Here is a 22,002-nt window from a genome sequence, read left to right as displayed (position 1 = left end):
ACTGGACAACAAGCTGGTCCTGTTTTTCCATCACAGCTGTTGGAACTGTTTGTACTGAACCTGATGTCAGGATTCCTAGATAAATGGATTTGTAGATTTGCACATTGTGGAGCAATAAAAGCTGACATGTGGTCACCTAGTTTTGTGTTTTTAAACAAATACTGCAGCTTCTGGAGTTCTGCTGTGAACTGGGCAGTTCTGATTGTGTCAGTGCCTCCCTTTGCAGGATGCTGGTGGACCCCAGTCATGCAGGTGTGGTCAGACACGGAGGCAGCTCTGAAACTCAGCCATCTGGCTGATACCCTTACAAATTAGTACTTGAAATTCACTAAGGACTTGTCCATACTGTAATTCAAGCTTCACTAGTAACTAGTATAATTGTTGTTGTTAATCTTATAACATTCAGCTTTATTTGCTGTTAATGGAGTAATGCATAATATTTCAATATGTGTTATGTAACCAAATTACAGCAGTTTCTTTGTGATTTAGCGCATGGAGCAGCAGTAGCTGGCACGGCCGTGTTAAAGGAGGAATGAAGGGGTTCCAGAACTTCATGGTTTCTGATAGTAACATGACTTTCGTGGAATTTGTGGAGCTCTTCAAATCTTTCAGGTGAAACATATTGTTATTCTGTTCTGATCTCTTTCATCCAAGTTTATGAGAGAGCGAAAATCAGACTTCTCCTATCTTTTACAGTGTCCGTAGCCGCAAAGACCTTAAAGACCTTTTCGATGTCTATGCTGTGCCTTGCAATCGGTCCGGGTTAGAGCCTACTCCACTTTATACTAATTTGAAGATTGATGAAAACAGCGTTGGATTCCAACCCGATTTAGGTTTGTTAAAGAAGAAAACACAACTGGTAGACTACTGAACAGCTTCAGTTAGTGGCCTCAAGATAAAATCTCTAAATCAATCTCGTGAAGGGCAATCGATTACAAGTTAAGCACAGGACAGCTGCTGTACCTCCAATAACACCTGGTTAGCTGGATGTTCTTTGTTCAGAAAGGAAGAAAAGTACTCCTGTTTTACATTAACCAGATAGATTTGTAACTAACTGGTATAGCAGAGGCAGAAAGCTTTTTACTGAGAGCCTGGGTCCAACACAGGAAGTACCTGGTTGCAGGAGCTCTGGAATCTGCCATAGGGTTAATAAAGTGAGCAAACCTAGGAATCAGAAAGAAAAAGGCTGTGCCCTGTGTTTCATCTTGTTGTTTTTTCTTATCTGTCTGGTTTCCTAGTAGATCTGTTTTATCTGGGACAAGGGGAAAGGAAACCTTTGTCCTTCTTTACATTCCTCAGTTGCCATAATCTAAGTTTGGAGCTTTGTTCGCATTTAAAGAAAGCAGTATTTCTGCCAAGCAGCCTGTGGGTACAGCACCACTAGCATGTGGAACTGCAAGGAGATAAGGTCTGTGGGATTGCACACAGCAAGAGAAAGGCTTCAAGGCTGTGCATGATTGTGAGAGGGTGCAGGAGGGTCCTGGGTGACAGTGGGAGAGACTGAATCCATGTTGGACATTCCAGGATTTTGTGTATAATAATTAATTGCTTACAATAGTTCTCTCCCACTGCTTTATGTACACAGTTAACACTTATTCTCCTATGAGTGAATAGAAACGAGATGGTTCTGTTCACATTCACAATGTTATGGCTAAAATGTTGAATAAGATATTCAGGTATTTTTACAATTAAATATTTTAAATTCTATTCTGTGCAATATACCCAATACACATAATGATGTATCTGATATTTGTTTATTGTTCATTTGTTGTTTTTTTTTTTTAATAGATTTGTTGACTAGGAATGTTTCAGACCTTGGTTTGTTCATTAAGAGTAGGCAGCAGTTGTCAGATAACCAAAGGCAAATATCTGATGCTATTGCTGCTGCCAGCATTGTAACCAATGGTACTGGAGTGGAAAGCACATCACTGGGAGTATTTGGTGTGGGCATCCAGCAGCTGAATGACTTCCTTGTGAATTGCCAAGGAGAACACTGCACCTATGATGAAATCCTCAGCATTATCCAGGTCTGTAACACAAACATCTTGTAATCTCTTTTATAGGAGTATCGTTACTTCTGTTTTCCCAGCAAACGTGCCCAACAGCATTGTTTAAAGACATAGGGTATCTTACTTTGTAGTTCGTGTTTCCATTTGACATCTCTAAAGTTTAATATTACCTTTATTGCAGGCTACAAAGTTATGCAGGTATCCATACATATAAAAAGAAAGGAAATGATGCAAATAAATAGTAGTGGGTTTATTTTGCAATATACACTTTACCTGGGAAGGGACATAACACTTGGGAAAAGCATTCTTGGTTGTGCATTCTTTTCTTCTTTGATAAACCACCTTTGATAAACCCTAACTTGGAATTTAAAAAACCAACCATTGTCTCCATGTATTTTTATTTTATTGTTAAAAAGCAAACAAAACAAAACAGGAAACAGAGCTTAATTAAATTCACTGTCTCACAGCAGAAGCAAATATAGACATCTTATTCCCTTCAGTACAATGGCTAAAGTAATCATTATATAGAAAATGGGAAAATTACATTAAAAAATCTGGATTTCATCCAAATGTGTAATTAATACAATCCAAAATCAAGCACCCACTTAGTAGTTCACTGAGGTTAGAAGTTGAGTAGTTGAACTATTAATATATAACAGATTTGCAAAACCCAAAAGACAGAAATCCTAAGGAAATATTGCGGTTGCACAGCAAAAGCCTCCAATTTGACGTGGTGCTGTGTTTGAACACACAGGAAGAGGATACATGGTTATAGATCCTTTCTAATTTCAGCTTACGTACTGACCATGCTTTGAATGGGAGCTTGGATCAGGTGACCTTCCAATATCCCTTCCAACTGAAATGATTCTATGATTCAGCAATTAATAGTTTGATTTGCTTTTTTGCTGATTTTTAAAGCAAGCATGAGTATTCCAGGCACGTAACTCCTTTAGAAACAAAAATACTGGGTTTAAATGCAGTAACTAGTTAGTGAAGTGTGCAGTCTACACTGTGAAAATATAAAAAAGCACTGTTTCTAAAAATCATTGTGATATGTGTCTTAAATGTCTTCCTTCCTTTAGAAGTTTGAGCCCAGTGTCAATATGTGCCAGCAGGGGCTACTTTCTTTCGAAGGATTTGCAAGGTAATTATTAATTTATATATATATGGCATGGGTGCATTAATGCGTGCACGACATTCACAAAATAATAGCACAGCACGTAACTTTCTGACATCTTCTCACTTTGAGGTTTTTGATGGATAAAGACAACTTTGCCTCCAAAAATGATGAGTCACAAGAGAATGCTGAGGACTTGCAGTTTCCACTATCGTATTACTACATCGAATCTTCCCACAATACCTACCTGACAGGGCATCAGCTCAAAGGGGAATCCTCAGTGGAGCTCTACAGCCAGGTAAACAGGGTTAGATCATTATGTAGTTTTCAACATTATTGTGTTTGTTTAACCAGCAAGTGCAGGAACATGACCTTTTTGCTTTGTAACTCCAAATGTTCTAAGACCCTGCTTGTAAAACATTGGAAAACATGATGTGTGGGAAAGCTGCCCATAAGCAGAGTTGTGCTCAAATGCCTTTTCTAAGGCAAAAAAAAAAAAGGGCTTAGTTTGAGATTCATAGCATCTAGACACCAGTCGGTCTGACCCAACCTACTAAAATTAGACTTTCCCACAGGAAAGACTGATCTAATATTTTAGTTCATTCAGATGTCAGAAACACTGTTCAAATATTGTACATTGCATTGCAAAGACTAATTTGAAATGGAACAATAACATCTAAAAATGTTACTTCTAGGAATATTCTGGAGCTTTTTAGGCTTTATGCCTGGTGAACAGGAAAATAGCAATTTCTTCCTAGGGTGTTTAGCGCTGTGTGTGTTTGTGTGCATATCCACATAGTGGTGTGTGTATTTATCAACTGCTAGAGAAGGCAACACATTTCCTGTGAGTGGTGCTTTTGTTGGTCTAGATGTTAGTGATTCATGATTGGGAAGGGCTCATCTGGTATCCCACATGCCCCTGTACATGGAGATTTAGATAGAGGGCTGAAGCTGTGTTAGGAAAGCCCGAGTAACGATATGGTGTTGAAAAATGCGATTGCAAAGGAGGTTCCCATAATATCACTGCACAGAGCAGTGTGACTATTTTGTTGGGAATATATTGGCAGTGAGATAGAGCTCAGCTGGCTCTAAATTAAGCGTGATGCAGGAAAGCCTCTGTCTGTCCCCAGGCAGTTATCCCAGAGGACAGGGCAGTCTGCCGTGGCTCAGCACGCCTGGCTCTCTCATAAGCGATGATGCCAGCAACACACACAACTGCCCAAAACATTCTTAATAGCAGAAGCAAGTTTTCTGAATAATCTTTGTTCATGAGTGTATTTGTTGTAAATTATTTTGATTGTGGGGATCTTCATTTTCAGTAAAATATTTAATAGTAATAGAGATTGTCCTTGTGGAGGTTCTTCACTAAAAATAATTTTGAGGCCATCTTCCATTTAAAAACCTATCGAAAACAACAACAGAATATCCCAAAGCAAAAGCAGTAATGCTAAGCCCATAAGCTGTCATGTTAACAACCTGGAATAAATTGCCATGTTATTTTCCAACTGCTTTTGCAGGTGGAAATGCAGAAATGTTTTTCTCCCTCAGGACACAGGTATATATTCAGAACCATTTTCTGTAATCAGATTCCATGTGTTCTGTAAAATACCGTGAATTTCCAAGCTTTATAGCACTTCTAAGAACATACATGGTTTGTTAATTTTCCCACTAGGGAATGCCATTAGAAGGGGACTGCAGCTTCTGTGGGCTGTGTTTACAAAGGCTGCTCATTCCAGCCCCTTTTCATAACCACTGTGCTTTCATTTAGCTCTTCAATGTCTTCTGCTTGGATGATATCAGGCTGTGGCTTCTATATGCTCACACTGTTCGATTGCATTGCAGGTTCTCTTACAAGGCTGTAGAAGTGTTGAATTAGACTGCTGGGATGGCGATGATGGGATGCCTATCATTTACCACGGGCACACTCTTACTACTAAGATCTCTTTTAAGGTATGCTAGTAATTATGTATGGAAACAAACAAACAAATCTGTACTTTTTCTCTGACAAGGAAAAAAAAAAAAAAATATATATATATATATATATATATATACATATATATATGTGTGTGTGTGTGTGTGTATATATATATATGGATGGATGTATATCCTACTAGGAAAATACAAGTCTGAATAGGCTAAGTCCTTACAGAATATGATGTTCTATGTCAGATATGAACTCCTTAATTGTAAGCATTATGCTTGTTGAGCTTGTATTTGTAGCAGTTGTATGGTAAATCTTGTGGGGTTTTTCTTTGATGCGTCAGCTTACATCTAAGTAACTGTTACCAGTTCTGTTATAAAGAGATGCTAGACTGATCTGCAGGTACTTTGTTATGGAAACAAAGAATGGATTCTTTCTTCTTAGAAGGGAAAACAGATGCCTTTCAACTAAAGTAAGCTAACTGAATGCTGTCAAGTACTCATGTTCTTTCAACGACCTTTCTTTCTCATAGGAGGTAGTTGAAGCAATTGATCGCAATGCATTTATCACCTCCGACATGCCAATTATCATATCCATAGAAAACCACTGTTCCTTACCTCAGCAGCGCAAGATGGCTGAAATTTTCAAGGTGAGACATAAATGGCAGTAAATTACTCTAAGGACATGTCTTGGGATCCTTGCATAACATCTCATTCTCAATATTTCAGACTGTATTTGGAGATAAGCTGGTAACCAAGTTTTTATTTGAGAGTGACTTTTCTGACGACCCCATGCTTCCTTCACCTGACCAACTGAAAAGAAAAATCCTGCTTAAAAACAAGAAGCTCAAAGCCCATCAAACACCAGTGGATATATTGAAACAGAAGGTATAGTCCTTCCTAAATAGCAAGCAGTGAGACTTAACTATAGCTAGAAGTAATTAGTTTATGTTATGTATTTTCATATAAGATGCAATCAATGAAGAAAACTCTTATTAAAAGTACCTTCTAGTAATTTAATAAGTGTTTTTATTGTGATAGGCTCACCAGCTGGCGCATATGCAAGCACAGGCTAGCAATGGTGCTAGCAACCCCACACCTACCAACGAAGAGGAAGAAGATGAAGAGGATGAATATGACTATGACTATGAATCTCTCTCTGATGGTAAGAATATTTCTCTCTTTCTTACAGTGCTGTTGTAAGGGAACTGTATCAACAAGACATGTAAATATTGTTCTAGTTCAGGAACGATAAAGAGAATTTGATAGAGGAAGATGTACTAAAGGTCCTCGTTGACATTTCAGTGGGGTGTGGAGGACTTGAGTGTTAAATTCAACCATTTGATATTTTAACTGTGCAACATACGCTAAATTTTAGTCTTTACGGATTGTTTTTATATTCATCGTTCATTATGACAAAAAGGATTGCCTTCACAGTTTATCTACATTCACTAATATTGTCTTTTCTAAGGAGCTGAGACACTTGAAAGCTCAAGGTTCACAGCAGTCTTAGTCCTTGCATCTGCCTGATCTTAATCTAAGATGGCATCTTAAGGAATCTTCATCTAAGATGCAGATTCTCCAGAACCCCCCACTGTTTTTTTCTAATTCCTTATACCCCTGAAATATCTATTTTAATTCAATTCTGTTATTTTTCATATTCATCATTCTTTGTTATTTTGATAATTTGCCAAGAATACATTAATGAAGGTCACAGTGCATTTGAAAGATGAGACAGCAGCAATAGCTGGAAGTCGTATCAAGCTCTTTGTCTAGTTAACTGCTCCAGATTTGTTAAATATCTCCAGAAATGGGTCACAAAGCTGATTAAGGGACAAAAATTTACAGATGTACTTCAGTGTAGATAAATGCAAGGTAATAAATATATGGGAGAAAAAGTAAACCTTGCTTATGTGATTCAAAGCTCTACACTCTGTAACCATTTGGGAGATGTTAAGAGTTGTTATAAGTATTCTGAAATCATCACCTAGGTGGCCTATATGGATTTATAGGCCAGAAGAGCCTATAAAATATTGTAATCCAAAAAGATGATTATCAGGAACAGACCTGAAAACAAAGCATCCTTCTTCTGTTTTGTAAAACCTTTTTGTGCCACAGTTTGAGTTTTGCATCTAGTTCTTGCGTCTAGATCTCAAGGAGTAAGTTAAAGAGTAGGGCATCCCAGAAACTAAATGGAATGGGCAGTGGCTCTACAGGAGTGTGAAAAACCCTGAAATTGGTCAGTTGGTGGAGAAGGGGGCTTAGGGCTGATTTGAAGAATGCTTACTAAATGATTAATTGGTGGATAAAGTGGAGTAAAGGACTGTTAGGAGGTCTAGGAGGTTCTCAATACAGCAAGTAAATCAGTCTGAAACAGGTAAAGGAAAGTACTCTTATGCAGCTGGTAGTAAGCAGTGGGAATTTGCTGCTACAGGAAATTGTGGAGACGAACAGTATTAGCAGATCCAAAAAGGGATTGAACAAACCATGGACAAGATTTTAATCAAAAGTTATAGCTAGAAATGTGAGACCTGTTACCCAACATTCCAAATATTCAGCAGTTGTGGTTGTTGGGATGGTTCAAGAGAAACAGACCATGCCAAGTGCTCTCTTTATACGGCATCTCCTGCTGCCACTGTCAGACAGATTACTGTGCTGGATGGACTATTGGTCTGATACAGCTGAGCACATTCTCCTGGCTGAAATGTAAAGCCATTCACTTATTGAACTCTTAAGTCTAAAGGGTACATGTTTAAGTTCTATGTGTCATGTTCAGGGAAGGTGTGAGGCTTAAGCACACACACCCTGCAGCACAGGACCTTCTTCTGGTTGGTCTCTTATTTACATTAATTCCTTCTGTGCTGATTTTTTTTTAAAAAGGTAAAAAAAAAAAATAAAATAATGCTGGATATGACTGTTCCTGCTTGCAGGGCAGCAGTATTATTGATGCTAATAGAACATTTATGAGGCTAGTTGCGGTGCTACCTTCAGTTGTGTTTTGCTAGAAAGTTTGTCTAGCTGGTTATCTTCAGTAATTCTCATTCTATGGAGCAGGGTGGATAAAGCATAGATAAAATTGCTGTGAAAAAAAATGAGGTTGCTGTTAGCATGTTTGCCAGGAAGATACTGTTAGCAGACTGCAGTAAGTGATGGGTAAGCAGTGTTAGTTAAGAGAAGATCTGAGAAATCTGAAGGTAACAAGAGTTAGCCACAGCTCACAATACTTGGAGGAATCTGAGGCATGGTTTACTGCCTTATTACAACTATTCTCTGGGATTTTTACTTATGCTGTTATATTGGCAAAACTAATCTAAATAACCATAAACCTCCTAGAAGATTTTTGTTTTAATTTTCCTCACTGATATGTTAGGTTTGCGTCAGGCTAATAGTTTTACAACTGACACTTAATTTTCATTTCTCTGCTGTAAATCTTAATTTCCTTTACTCTTATTCCCTTTCTGACTCCGTTTCCCTGTAGCAGATGTCCTTAATGCTTCTCCTGCTCCTAACAGCCAGGAAGGTAAAGGCCGTTTGGTTGAGCATTTTAACTGCATGAAATCAGCACTGCATCACCAGCCTGTTAAAAATGACCGTGTGAATATATGGTTTCTTGTAGTAAAACTACAATCAGATTCTTTTATATAGCATTGTTAACTGGTCAGGAAATGTTAGAAGACTGCATGTGCGGCACTGGTTATGCAAAGAAGGAGTATGGTCAAAGCATCAGGGATATCAGGAATAAATAAAACCATTCCTTTTGTGACGGTTACAATATTTTGATCCAGAAAGACCAATTAGAAGGGGTAGCATTCTCTGAGAAACACACAGCTTTGAAGAGGAATTCCTATCGATGTTATAAAATATTTGTGCACGGTGATTGTAAGGAGAGAAAAGGCAAAAGTTTCTGTACAAAGATACATACATGTTTGGTGTTGTTAACTGTGTTTGGACATGAGCAATTCTGTCTTGTTCAGGGCTGTTCATTGTTGTCACATGGCAAGCTTGAAGAAGTGATATTAATCCGTGAAATGATTTTGTTTTGAGCATTTTCTGAGCACAAAAGGATGGGCTTTAAAGAAGTGCAATCTATTAACCAAAGCTCAGCATTACAATTTTCAAGTAGAAAGTTACTACTAAAATAAAAGAGAATGCTTTGACCAGTAAATGCATCATTCTGGCATCTGGTTATTCAGATAAAATTCACGGCATTATCCACAACCACTGTTAATTCATGTTAAATTTCCAGTTAAAATTTTTTTTTGGCTCTATATTTATTAAAATCCCATTGATTTTTAGATAACATTCTTGACGACCGACCTGAGAATAAATTATCAAGTGATAAGCTGCAGTTTGAATATAACGAAGAGACTGCCAAAAGAATAAAGAAGGCTGATTGTGCTGCTTACAATAATAAAGGAAAGGTAGTTCTGCTTTTTCCCCCTTTCTTCTCAGCCACACTTTGATACATAACCAGCTTCAAAAGGATTTGCACTGCTTAGGTAACTGAGACATCAGATGGCAAATGTACTTTAATGAAAACAGATAGTACAAAGTGTGGAAATGTACTGGAGAAGATGTGTGAATAAAATGGAACATTCTGTATACCGTTCAAGTAAAGTCTTTAGAGGTGCTTGGATGTACAGGTTGGCTGAAAATTATAGCTGTTGGTGCTGCCTGTGAAAGGTGTAATCGTAGCTAAATCCCATGGGCTACTGGGGTGTCTGATACTGATTGACATGAATGGATCTGAGAATTTCGTCTCAGTCTTCAACATCTTTGTTTATCAAGATAATTTATTGTTTTATGATATCAAATAACCACATTCTTTTTCATTAAGTCATCAGACACCCGAAGCACCGCACTGCTGTGTAGTTTCTCCTGAACACAGATGTTTTTGGAAACCTTTGTAGAACCAACTCCAATGGATGTCTTTGCATGCTCTCCCTGTTTCAGAGAAAAATACTGGTACAAAAGCTAGAGATATGTTAGGCAAAGACAGCAAACCACACAGAAAGGATGAGGTTAATTATTTTAAGGACATATGTAAGATACTCTAGAGTACTTTCATATTCAGTAATTTTGTTATGTTATTGGAATTGTCACTTAGGTTTACGACATGGAACTGGGGGAAGAATTCTATCTTCCACAAAATAAGAAGGAAAGCCGACAGATAGCCCCAGAGCTATCAGATCTTGTCATTTACTGTCAAGCTGTAAAGTTCCCAGGTAAGCACACTTCTGTTTTATTACCTTAAACTTTCTTTGAGATACTGTGTTGATGTTTTGAATTGGTCAGTACAAGCATCTTCACATTTAAGAAGCTGAAGACCTTTTTCTTGATGATTTGGTAGTCTATTTAATTAAAGTCTTATACCTGAATCCATCATGAGAAAACATATTGACTGCCTCAATAAAACACTTACAAAATTGAAATTTCCCAGTCCTCACAACTTAGCCAACTGCTTCTTTATTTCAGGAGGGATGAAACAAAACTTTAACATAAGAGCTCTGGATTTCTATGTAGAGAAGCTCAAAATTCAGAAGGAAAAATATTTTGCAGCTTTCTGGGAAGACCCTGTAACGTTTCTTAAAGTGATCCCATTTAGCATGTTTCATTTTTACCTGCAGCCTGCATTTTCTTTTCTTTCCTAAGTGCGGAGGAGGGGGAGCCATTTGTGGGGGTAATGCTGAAAGCTCAAACCTTCTAAAGTCACTTACTTTTTACAGCAGCTGGGCAATTCAGGAGGAAAAACAAAATGTCCCTTTCAAGGGGTGGGTGAGGACAGCTGAATGTACACTCACATGTTCCTTATAGAAAGGGTTAAGAAAATAAGGTTTGGTTTGTAGAGCAAGAGGAAAGAGAGGAACTGAAGAGTTCCTGATAGATCATAGATTCTATCAAACATGAGGTTTGATACATTTTGGCTCATACTTTTTTGTACATAAATTCTTTTAAATTGAGATTTTATTGTTTATTGATATGTTTAATGTTTTGAATGAAAAATCTACTCTTTAATGGAATGGTTCTTTGTGGAAAAGTTAGCAATTCTGCCAAATCATGACTTTATCCAAATAGAACTATAATCAGATTAGAGAAGCTGGCCAAACATAAAATAGTGTCAAATAGGCAAGATAAACATGCTGAAAAATGGAGAGGCATTCCTTTATTATCTTTTATAACTGTGAGAATTGTAGGTGTTACGTGTAACAATAATAACTCCTAAAAATTCAAATTTGATACTCTTTAGAGAAATCTCCCAACGAGAGACCTTTCAAATAAAATATTTTCTTTTAAAGAATGATATTTAAGATTAAGCAGAGGTAATTTAAGTTGTTCCAAACATTTTGACACTCAAAGAAGTTATGGTGATCTGTGATATCTTTATAACGTTTTAGGTATTTAATGTAAGTTCAGTTAGTTAGAAAAGAAATGCTTTCCATATGAGATTTCCTCTTCTCGCTTTAAGGGGCATGTGAAGGGAACAACTGGGAAAAATAAGTTCCATTCACAGATGAACATATAAAGCTGTATACATTAATTTTCCAACAAACTCATGTATTTTCCCTACTTTGAGACAAATACTGTCTTCTCTGCAGCACATATAGACATCATGACCACTGTGCAGCTGATTGCTCATCTGGAGGTCACAGATACAGTACATGCCACTGTTCAGTTGCTCTGTCTCCATATTATCTGTCAGTGGCAGCAAGGCTGGTAGTTCCACGATTATGTAATTCCGTTGACTGGTCTTCTTCCCCAGCTCAGAAAATGTAAGACTTTTGGAGATAGTGAGGGCACAGTCATCGTGTCAGGGGCTAATAATAATGTGAACACTTTGTTTCTCCTATCACCATGTACTTTTATTCTGTGTTCACAATCGTCCGTGTCTGTGAAGGCCGGTCATTGATTTGTGACCATAAAACAAGACAAGGACCATTCTCTTCATGTAGCCTTGCCTACTGAGTAACACAGATTTTCCAAAGTGTTTTTGGTTGTAATAGAATTCATCACATAGAGAAAAAATACATGTATTTTTCATAAAGCCTCTCATAACGAGGTACCCACCACTGCACTTATTGTGTCAGTGGTATTTGACCCTTGCAGTCCTTATACTTCAGTTTTGGCCTGTTGGATATCACTGTATCATCGTCTATGAGAATGAAGGTTTGTTCTTTTAGGTGATCTTTACCAAAGATGAAGGCAGTGAAGCATACTGAGCACAGCACTACTACCCCTCATTTGCATTTGGCCTTTTGGCTTGGTGCTGAGGATCCTCATACAATGAGTAGTGAAAGTTAAGTACCTAAAAACAGGATCAGCACAGCCAAGTGCATCAAGCAGGAAGACACCTAAGCAAACCATCATAAAATTTGGTTACCAGCTCCACTGTACCAGGCTGTCTTCCAGTATGGTATCAGTAAGTTTAATAGAAATTAAAGTTAGTGTAACAAACAAAATAGCACCCAAAAAAATTACTGTTAATTATTTTCAGGGTCTGCAAACCTGCTGCTGATGAGAAGTACACAGTGAGGCAGTGACAATTGCAGTTTGACCTGTTATTCCAGCATGTTTAGAATAGGAAAGACAGGGGAGTTTGCTGCCTTCTGGATTTAAACTCTCAAAGTGGTATAGCAATAATCTAATGCCTAAAAAGAGCCTGGCACTAAATTATGTAATGTAAAGGATATGGTATAGTGGTTGAGGGGAGTTATGAAACATTTCTGCTGTCCTTCTGGTAGAATGGTGGTCTGTAAGCTGGTCCTGCTTAGGCCACAGAATTGGACCAGGTGACTTCCTGGTCCTTTCCAACCTCCATTATACTTTGAATTTATGATTCTATGTATAGGCGATGCTAAATTTTGAAGCCCAGTTTAAACTGGAGTGAAATATGGAGCTTGCCTCTGGGAGAAGGTCTATCACTTGCAAGGCATGCCCATGGGAAAGACTAAAATGAAAACTCCTGGCTGCAGTCTACCCTGTGGCCATCACATGTGGTTCAGCTAACCTTGGTGTTTTGCATTGCAGTCTCTGGTGATTTATGAGGTTAGTCTGTTTCCTCGGTGACTGTCTCCACAACAGGATTTTGAAACCTGGAACTTGCTTGCCAAATCCATTTGATCCATTGAAAACTGGGATTAAATCATTCTGGAAGCACATAGTGCATAACTCCTTGTTCTTTTAGTCACTTCATATTCCTTGATCTCAGCTTCTACCATCTTCTATTGTTTATGTGTATGCTTTGGCCCAAAGAGACAGTAAGTCTCCAGCACTGAAAACATTTATGCACGTACTAAATTTTACTAACTCAAGGCAGTTACATTGAAACTATCAGCATAATTTTACGAACTACATGTAGACGTGCTGTAAAGATTGAGACCTGAAAATATACAGCTGTGGACTTGACTTCGGCAGAACAGAGACCAATGCATTCTCTTCGTGATTTGTATTTTTAGATGAAACATCAGTACATAGCCAGACAGTCTTTAGGCAGGTGTGAATTGATGGGAGAACATGAGGGTTGTTTTCTGAGTCACCATTCAGCAAATAATAGTGTATTTGCTTTGTTATATTTTATAGTACAAGTACAGCATGGATCTCTCAGAGCATTCCTCGCCTCCTTGTTGTGTGTGTGTCAGAATGAGCATCATACATTTAGATTTAGATTTCAATTTTGGTCTGCCGTAAGCTCTCTCAAAGTCAACAGAAAGAAAATGACCTTAAGGGGAGAGCAGTCTGTTTACTTCGCTGGGATTTCAATTATGATTTTAATGATTATTTTGCTGGAATGCATATACTTGAATATTGACTATAATAGAGCTTTCCAGCTCCACTTCTATTTCACACTGGCCATTAAATGCCTAATGGATTTCACACACCTACCACATTTCTCATCACTGAAATACAAATTCTAAACAGAAGATAATTTTGAAAACACCTTGAAGTTAAACTGTTTAAACAATAGCACTTAGGGAGTTTTCCATCACAACGTATCTTTAAATATCTTGTACTTACTTAATTGTTTAGGTACCACATCCTAGACAAATCCTATAATATTCAATATTGGATGGCTTTTTCGCTTCTGTAGAAAGGGTATTTTCTTTGAAATTCTCTTAGGATGAATATATTGGAACCATTACTGAAGAATTTTTTAGTATTAATTAGGACCACTCGGTAATTTGGGACACAGTCAGTACCTTCCACAAGTCAAAAAGTAAACTGAAGAAAAGTTGTATTCCGGAGATATATCTGTATGTCTGTGCTGCTTCATATAAGTTCTATAAACATTATGTATATAAACACATATATTATATGCTTATATAATGTGTAAAGGCATGCATATATCTAAGGATGTTAAAATTAAATGATGGAGAAAAAAACACAGCTGGCCCTGTGTACTGTATTACAGGAGTATTCGTGGCTCAAAAATTATGTGAAATATGATGGAAAATGTCATGCCCTCTTGGTCATGTTTTTTGGCTCATTTATGTTACATTTATGGGAACAGGCTTGTCAACTCTAAACCCATCTGGCTCTAGCAGAGGAAAAGAAAGAAAAAGCAGGAAGTCCATTTTTGGCAACAATCCTGGTAGACTGAGCCCTGGGGAGTCAGCTACTCTTGCCAAAGCATCTGGAAAAGGTAAAGTTAGCATCTTCTTTCAGCAGTCACGTGAAATGGCTGTACCAGACCAAGTTGTTAAAGATAAAATACTTAACAATGTGTGAGATATTGAACTTCGGAGTGTTTTCTTTGTTAGAGCAGCAGCTATGATAGTAACGCTGTTATAAAAAGTGTTGAGTGCATAGTAGTGGAATGTGAGAACAGAAAAATAAAGACCTTAATTTATAAGCAATTCAAAAGCAACACACTTATTAGGTGAAATGTCTTAAAGTTGATATTCCAGAAGATACAAATCAATACGTTTTTAAGTTCAAATTGAATGCAGATCTATTGTGTCGGATCCTGAAAAGGAGTTTTAGCATCTGTTGTAGGACTTCATTGTGAAAATACAGCCATATCCTAATATGTGATGGTGTGATCTCCTGAGTTACACCTTGAAAATACTTAGACTTGGCAGGAAGAAATACAAAGGAAAGTATAGAAAAGGCCCTGGAGCAGGGATGAGCCCAGATGCCCTGCCTTTAAGTACAGTGTTGTCAACAGAAAGTTGTACCCTTTCTTGCACTCATTTTATGACTCAAATAATGTTGCTTTTCTTCCAGCCCAAGGGCCTGGCTGCAGCAAACACAGTTAGCTCCCTTCCAGAGGCCAGTGATCTAGAAATGAAGAATTCTACTGTCTAATTTTTAAGTATTTTGCTGCATTTGTCCCCTTACTCTTATGGCATTCCATAGACTGCCCATTCAGAGGCTAAGCAGATGGCTTTCAATCTTGCCTCTCATTCTAATGTAAAATGTATGAATGAGAAGAATGACATAGTGTATCCCAGAAGGCACTACAGCTGGGTGAGTATGTGAGAGCAAAACCTATAGATGCCAACACTACAGCCTTGAGTTTGGACTTAGTACCCTTAGTATTGATCACAGAATCATTCCAGTACTTCAACATTATGTCTCTTCTCATGGAGTGCTCTTACTCTATAAGGAAGCAGATGTTCATACTGAATGGTATTAGTTTCCAGGGTTGTCTTTTGCTAACATAACTATGGCACACACACACGATTTGCTAGCAAACACTGGATTCTTGGAGTCTCTGGATCTGCAGCCATGACTTGAGGGTACTGTTTACTTTCCAGGCCCTTTTGATGTGATGCGACCGACGTGGGAAGACCCTTCCTCTCCTTATAACTCTCCAGCTTCTCTCAGTGCTATCATAAGGACGCCTAAGTGCTACCACATCTCCTCCCTGAACGAGAATGCTGCCAAGCGGCTGTGCCGGCGGTACTCACAGAAGCTGATCCAGCACACCACCTGCCAGCTCCTGCGGACGTACCCCGCTGCCACACGCATCGACTCCTCCAATCCCCACCCACTCATCTTCTGGCTTCATGGTGTGCAGCTCGTGGCTCTTAACTACCAGACAGACGGTATGAGTCAGGAACACACAATTCTATGATTCTGTGATTCTAATTCTTAAGCATTTTACAAGTGAATCAAGTCCTTAAACTGTGAAATAGCACTTAACCTGATTGACAGCAGCAATCTAATTTGGGTTTAGGAACTTTTAGGCCAATGAAAGCAAGTCTGTCTTCCAGTACCACAGATGCGCCCAGCCCAGCAACAACTTCAGGCAGCTGTTATCTGCTGTAATTTCAAGTATAAAAACATAGTGAAGCGTTTCTATTAGAAGTGCTGGTTGGTAGTTGTTGCTCAGAACTCTTTTTTCTCTCCTCTATTGTGTTCCCTCACCTTTTCAAATTAGGGATCATCAGGTTGCCTACAAAGCTAAACAGATAATGCTTTTTCATTCTGCAGTTCACAGCAGATACCTAGATACTTCTCAGAGATTAGGCTTATGTGGTCCTTCCGTTATTTGAAGACTTAAGAAAGAAGAGAATGAGCTATTCTTATAGTTTTGTATAATTAAGTATTGGATAAATCAGGTACATAAACTACAGCTTTCTCTGAAAACCAATCCTGAATTGACTGTTGTACAGTCATACAGTTATAAAGTTGATAGGTAAAGAGAGGTTAAACAGATGTTTCATATGAACAATTATCATTGAATAATATATATATATATATATATATATATATGAATAATAATCTATGACAAATGGAAAACACTCACCAATGTTGAAGGCTTGCAGTAAACTCCACAAAGGAGTGATCTCCGGAGAAAGAGATCCTACCTTAGTGATGGTCAGCCCTTACATGAGATCTGGGAGAGGTGGAGCCAAGGTCCACCCTACGGTAGCACAGCTGAATCACCTTCACCTGTACTCCCACAACTGACTCATTGATTGCCTCAGGTGGTTGATCAGAGGTTCAGACTGTAATCAGCTGTTTCCCATACAATTGTACACAACTAAAACTCAAAACCAGATTCTTAAAGCATGTCATTGTCTTGCTGTTCTTTCTTTCACTGTACCATTGCTCTGTCTCAGTGCTGGCTGCCTTACTTTCACAGATCTTCCCTTGCAACTCAATGCAGCGATGTTTGAGGCTAATGGTGGCTGTGGATATGTTCTGAAACCTCCTGTTCTGTGGGATAAGAATTGTTCAATGTACCAGCAGTTTTGTCCATTGGAAAGAGACCTTGATAATAAGGAGCCAGCTATATATTCTTTAACAGTAAGTACATTAAAAGGGAATTTTACACAGCTGGATAGACTGAAATAGGCAATGTTTAACTGCATTCTTAAGCCAGCATTGCTGTCAGGCTTTTGTGTGAACATTTAATTACTGTATCTACTTCTGAAGGTTAATTTAACTAAAAGAAATTGGAGGGAGAAGCAGCAAATGGTCGTCTTCATTTCATTTTATTGACTGCTTTGTATCTGTAGTTACTTTCTCTGTTTTCTTTACAACCTTTGTCAAAATCTAGTCTTGAAAACATTTTTGTTGCCACCGCACAACTGCATGTACTTATATACAGTCCTGGATGTTTCAGGTCTGTGAACATGTGAGAAGCTACACAAAAAATCATTAAGAAAAACCATACTGAATATTAAAAAGATATATTTTCAAATAAGTCATATAATCAGATGTATTATTCTTGAATTGGTGGCAAAAATTGGTGTTCCCTTCCAGAAATGTTGCATAAAATGGAGGCTGGTAAGAACCAATGGCCTCAGGCAGGGTGACTGCAAACCTAATGCTTCTGTTGTGCACATCAAAGTGAGGCAGAGGTCAGTGCCATCGCTCCAGAGTAACTGAGAAGAAAATTTGATCCCTATTGACTGTGTTACTGGGACATTCCTTCTGGATTAACTTTCAAATGCCTTGAGTGGTTGCACTCATGATATGCAGTGTATTTTTTTCAGAGGAAAGATACTGTAGCAATGGCATGTAGGGTTTAAGCTTTGCTGAAGTTTGAGCCCTGGAAAAAAGTATGGGGGCAAGCACTGAAATTAAGTCTGCTGGTTAGCAAAACATGCTTAGGGCTGTGATTGAAAACAATGTTTAGCTCAGAACTGTGGCATGTCTCTGCTAATTCACACCTCTGTATTCCTCGACTTCAGATCGTGTCTGGACAGAACGTGTGCCCCAGCAACAGCACAGGAAGTCCGTGCATCGAAATCGATGTGCTTGGGATGCCCCTGGACAGCTGCCATTTCCGGACCAAACCCATTCATCGCAACACCCTCAACCCAATGTGGAACGAGCAGTTTCTTTTCCGGGTTCATTTTGAAGATCTGGTCTTTCTTCGGTTTGCAGTTGTTGAAAATAACAGCTCAGCTATAACAGCTCAGAGAATCATTCCACTGAAAGCTCTGAAAAGAGGTAAAATGGTCTGTAGTAACATCCTATGCCAAAATGGTTTGTTGGATTCCTGGACTGAATCCTGCCGGAGGGATATTTTTAATCATCTGGTTGCGTTCTTCAGGAGGGGACAGGGAACAAATACCAGGCAGCATGCCTTACCCCAGCAGTGTGATGCTGGTCTGACGCTCCCTTGGAGCTGGCAGCTGCCCCAGGGGCTTGACTCAGCTCAGGAATTGCTGCTTAGGAAGACCAGAATGGTTTCTCTCCATTACTTGCCCTTGGCCAAAGAAACTGCTCTAACTGGTGATCATGGGGGCAGAGGTGAATCTTTAGCACTGCCCGTAGGAGGTGTGAAAGAAAGGTGAACAAAGGCGAGCGAAAATCTAAGCAGCACTAGTAGTGCTGTGACACCTGGGGAGGGAGTTTCCATGATGCCAACAGGTCTTCAGCAGAATGGTAGACATACATAGTTCTGAGTTTACTTCATGCCTCTGTAGTACAATAGGACAAGTCTTAGCATAGGAGGAGATGTGGCCACAAATATATACACATTTCCCTGTGAGGCTGTGTCTTTGCTTCATTCATATGCTAATATTTATTAGCTTTTTCATGTATGAATATATTGAATATTACAGCAACATAAGGGTAGCTATATTTGCCATTCAGAGTTCATAGCATTTGTATTAAGCTGTTGTACAGACACGAGTATCAATGCATTATTATTCCAGTGCTTTAAATTCTATAGATGAAGCAAATACTAGCTAAAAACGCAGCAAATCTGAGTTTTCACTTTGTGAGACTTTTGTCCCACACTGTGGTAAAATACTTAGGAAAAGCTGTTTTCTCTTCAGGCTATAGACATGTCCAGCTCCATAACCTGCACAATGAGGCACTGGAAATCTCTAGTTTGTTCATAAACAGTCGACGGATGGAAGAAAGTCCCTCTGGAAACACTGTGCCTGCATCTATAGTAAGTTAATTATTTTTTGTGAATTCTATGTGTTTTTATCTTAATGTCTGCTACTGTCTTGAGACTTGTATAAGCAGATGTTCAAAGATTTTGCACCTAAACCTGCACATGTTTTAGAAGTACCCCAATGGCTAATTCTTCTGGGCAATGATAGTGGAAGTAAGTAGGGCAATCCCACTGGAACTGTGGGAGGATAAATCTTTTATTATTTATTTATTTAAAATTCCTTGTTCTGCAGTGTAAAAGCCATGCCTTAGCTGTATTGCTTTGCTTGGTTGAGTTCCTTACAGCTTGTCTACGCTGCATGTTTCAATGCAACCTAAAGCATTCAGTAACCTGTTCTCTTAACAGTTGTTTAGTTCAGGCGAAAGGAAAGCCTCTGTACCTTACAAAGTGACAATCCATGGGATTCCAGGCCCGGAGCCCTTCACTGTTTTCAACATCAGCGGAGGGACCACAGCTGCACAGCTTCTCCATCAGGTGAGTGCCCAGGGCTCTGCAGGCTCTGCCCCACCAACCCGCACTGACCTCGTTCTGGGTGTTTGTCTCCAGGAACTGTTTGCATGCAGAAGCAATACAGCAAGGAATTGCTTCAGAAATGTATTATTGTGGAATTAATTGCACTGGAAATACAGAAATACCTGTGATTTTTTTTACCGTATCTTGGCTTCTCTTCTTGGAAAGAGTATTTAACCTTATAACATACTCCCTATTAGTATTGTAATATTTGGGCATCTGAGAAAAAGTCTGTGACCGACAGCCAGAGGGCTGGCCTTAGAACAGGCACCTCTGTACAGCTCCTTGGACCTGAACAGCACAGGAATAGAGATTAAAAGGGCTATATTTGTGAGGAGAAAAAGAGGTTAGAGGGGCTGTTATCCCAGCAGTAGGGAAGGACCGCGCTGTCCTGGGATGCACTTGTTGTCTGGCCTGCCCAACAGGACAGAAATGAGCTGAAACAGGGCGGCCTTGTCTGGAATAGCTGAGCTGCCTGGCAGGCCTGAGGAGAACAGTGCATTACCCTGGCATGAAATAACTGCATAAGGAAGAACACAGCGGAAACCATGCCCACACTATTGGAATAGTTACTGATTCTTAAAAGTTTCTTCATTCATATTCATTTATAGCTACTAATTATGTAGTGTTTATATTTAGCGTTCTAATTGCTGTGTGTTTATTGCGGTCTGTTTCAGCTCTTGGAGACCACAAAAGGCACTGAGTCATGTGCTACAGACTATTTTCTGATGGAAGAGAAAAGTTTTTTATCTAAGGAAAAGAGTGAATGCAGAAAACCACCATTCCAGAGAGTAATTGGTCCTGAAGAAGGGCTTGTGCAGCTCTTGAACAGTTGGTTCCCAGAAGAAGGATATGTTGGAAGAATCATCTTTAAAACCCGAGAGGAAGTAAGTCTGTTTTAGATAAACTGTTATTTACAAAGGTAGCTAAAAATGGCCTTGGAGCAGGAAACAAAAGGATGCAGTATTTGTTTCTCTACTTGGCAAGCAATGACACTGAAAATGAAGTGTAGCTCTGTGCAAGCACAGTGAGACTCCATGCACTTGTCAGTATGCACACCTGTGCAACGCTAATAGCAGCTCTGTGACCCAAACTCCACTACCACTGGCTTACTGTTTTGACTGATTGTAGTTCTAATTTAAGGTGAGATTTTGACATGATAAGAAATGAATATAAAGGAAGACGGTTCATACCAAAGGATTGTAGGTAACAGAACTCCTGACTACAATCACCAATCAGTTTATATATCAGCAGCTTTTCTTGTTGTTGTTCTGAAAAATAATAGAAAGGATTTTGCTTCTAAAGAACTTTAAAAACCTTGAAGGATGATGACATTTTCAAGGTAGCCTGAGATAATGAGATACTTCATGTCTTTTAATTTAAAGTAGAAAGATGCAGTGATTTCCTTAGTTTAAACACTGGGCACATATGGTAGTGTTTTATATTACACAAGTCAGTATTTTGTTTTTGTTTCTAATATTTGGAGCCAAGGTAACAAGTATTTGTGCAATTAGCAGCCTCCTTCATTCAGCTGACCGCAGCACTTTGTCAGTGTGTGCGACCACAAACGTGTCACTGCTGAGCTGCGTTCCTTTGGGAAACACAGGTGAAAATCTGCCTTAGTGTGGATGGAAGCAATGCTGTGGCTTTGCCCTGTGCTGCTCTGTACAGCACAGCATGAGCTGTAAATGGAAAGGTATTATAAATACACTGATTTTAGAAACACGGGTATATACGCTGTAAGCAATATTGGCTTGTCAAAACTGTTTTATGCGGAGCAATTGCATTTGATGAAACAGGGCCATGACAGTGTCTGATTTTCAAGGGATGAAAACTTTCTATGACCACCCCTTTGAGTTGCACTCTGCAGTAGCTGAATCTGGCTCTCTTTTCTTCAGAATTTAAATGAGAGAAACGTCTTTCAAGAAGCAAAGGAAGACGCAGCCATCACCTCGGAGGATGACAGTTTCTTCGTTCAGGTACACGATGTCTCCCCCGAACAACCACGCACTGTCATCAAGGCACCGCGCTTCAGCACCGCGCAGGATGTCATCCAGCAGGTGAGCAGCGTGCTGCTTCCACAC

At 39.0% G+C, this 22,002-nt stretch overlaps 1 protein-coding gene across 6 annotated transcripts in view; it reads left to right on the top strand.

The window, feature by feature from the left end:
• PLCE1 (phospholipase C epsilon 1) overlaps positions 1-22,002 on the top strand; it is a 144,025-nt gene that overhangs the window by 116,322 nt on the left and 5,701 nt on the right. For 4 of the 6 annotated variants that reach the window (XM_032445620.2, XM_085555160.1, XM_085555159.1 and 1 more), the window contains 20 exons: positions 490-612; positions 697-833; positions 1,789-2,027; positions 3,092-3,153; positions 3,259-3,424; positions 4,969-5,076; positions 5,580-5,696; positions 5,776-5,934; positions 6,088-6,211; positions 8,525-8,566; positions 9,343-9,467; positions 10,154-10,271; positions 14,552-14,683; positions 15,801-16,091; positions 17,135-17,298; positions 18,189-18,450; positions 19,284-19,402; positions 19,754-19,882; positions 20,596-20,805; positions 21,817-21,978. In XM_032445620.2, the coding sequence (XP_032301511.2) occupies positions 490-612; positions 697-833; positions 1,789-2,027; positions 3,092-3,153; positions 3,259-3,424; positions 4,969-5,076; positions 5,580-5,696; positions 5,776-5,934; positions 6,088-6,211; positions 8,525-8,566; positions 9,343-9,467; positions 10,154-10,271; positions 14,552-14,683; positions 15,801-16,091; positions 17,135-17,298; positions 18,189-18,450; positions 19,284-19,402; positions 19,754-19,882; positions 20,596-20,805; positions 21,817-21,978 (2,989 nt within the window). The remainder of the gene's footprint in view (positions 1-489; positions 613-696; positions 834-1,788; positions 2,028-3,091; positions 3,154-3,258; positions 3,425-4,968; positions 5,077-5,579; positions 5,697-5,775; positions 5,935-6,087; positions 6,212-8,524; positions 8,567-9,342; positions 9,468-10,153; positions 10,272-14,551; positions 14,684-15,800; positions 16,092-17,134; positions 17,299-18,188; positions 18,451-19,283; positions 19,403-19,753; positions 19,883-20,595; positions 20,806-21,816; positions 21,979-22,002) is intronic. The other 2 variants (XM_085555158.1, XM_015867102.3) reach the window with 2 other exon arrangements.

The sequence above is a fragment of the Coturnix japonica genome, chromosome 8 (genome assembly GCF_054131305.1).
Source record: "Coturnix japonica strain WE chromosome 8, WE-NBRP24, whole genome shotgun sequence".
Classification (NCBI taxonomy): domain Eukaryota; kingdom Metazoa; phylum Chordata; class Aves; order Galliformes; family Phasianidae; genus Coturnix; species Coturnix japonica.
Note: the sequence above shows the minus strand (reverse complement) of the source record. Positions and strands in the feature narration are given on the sequence as shown.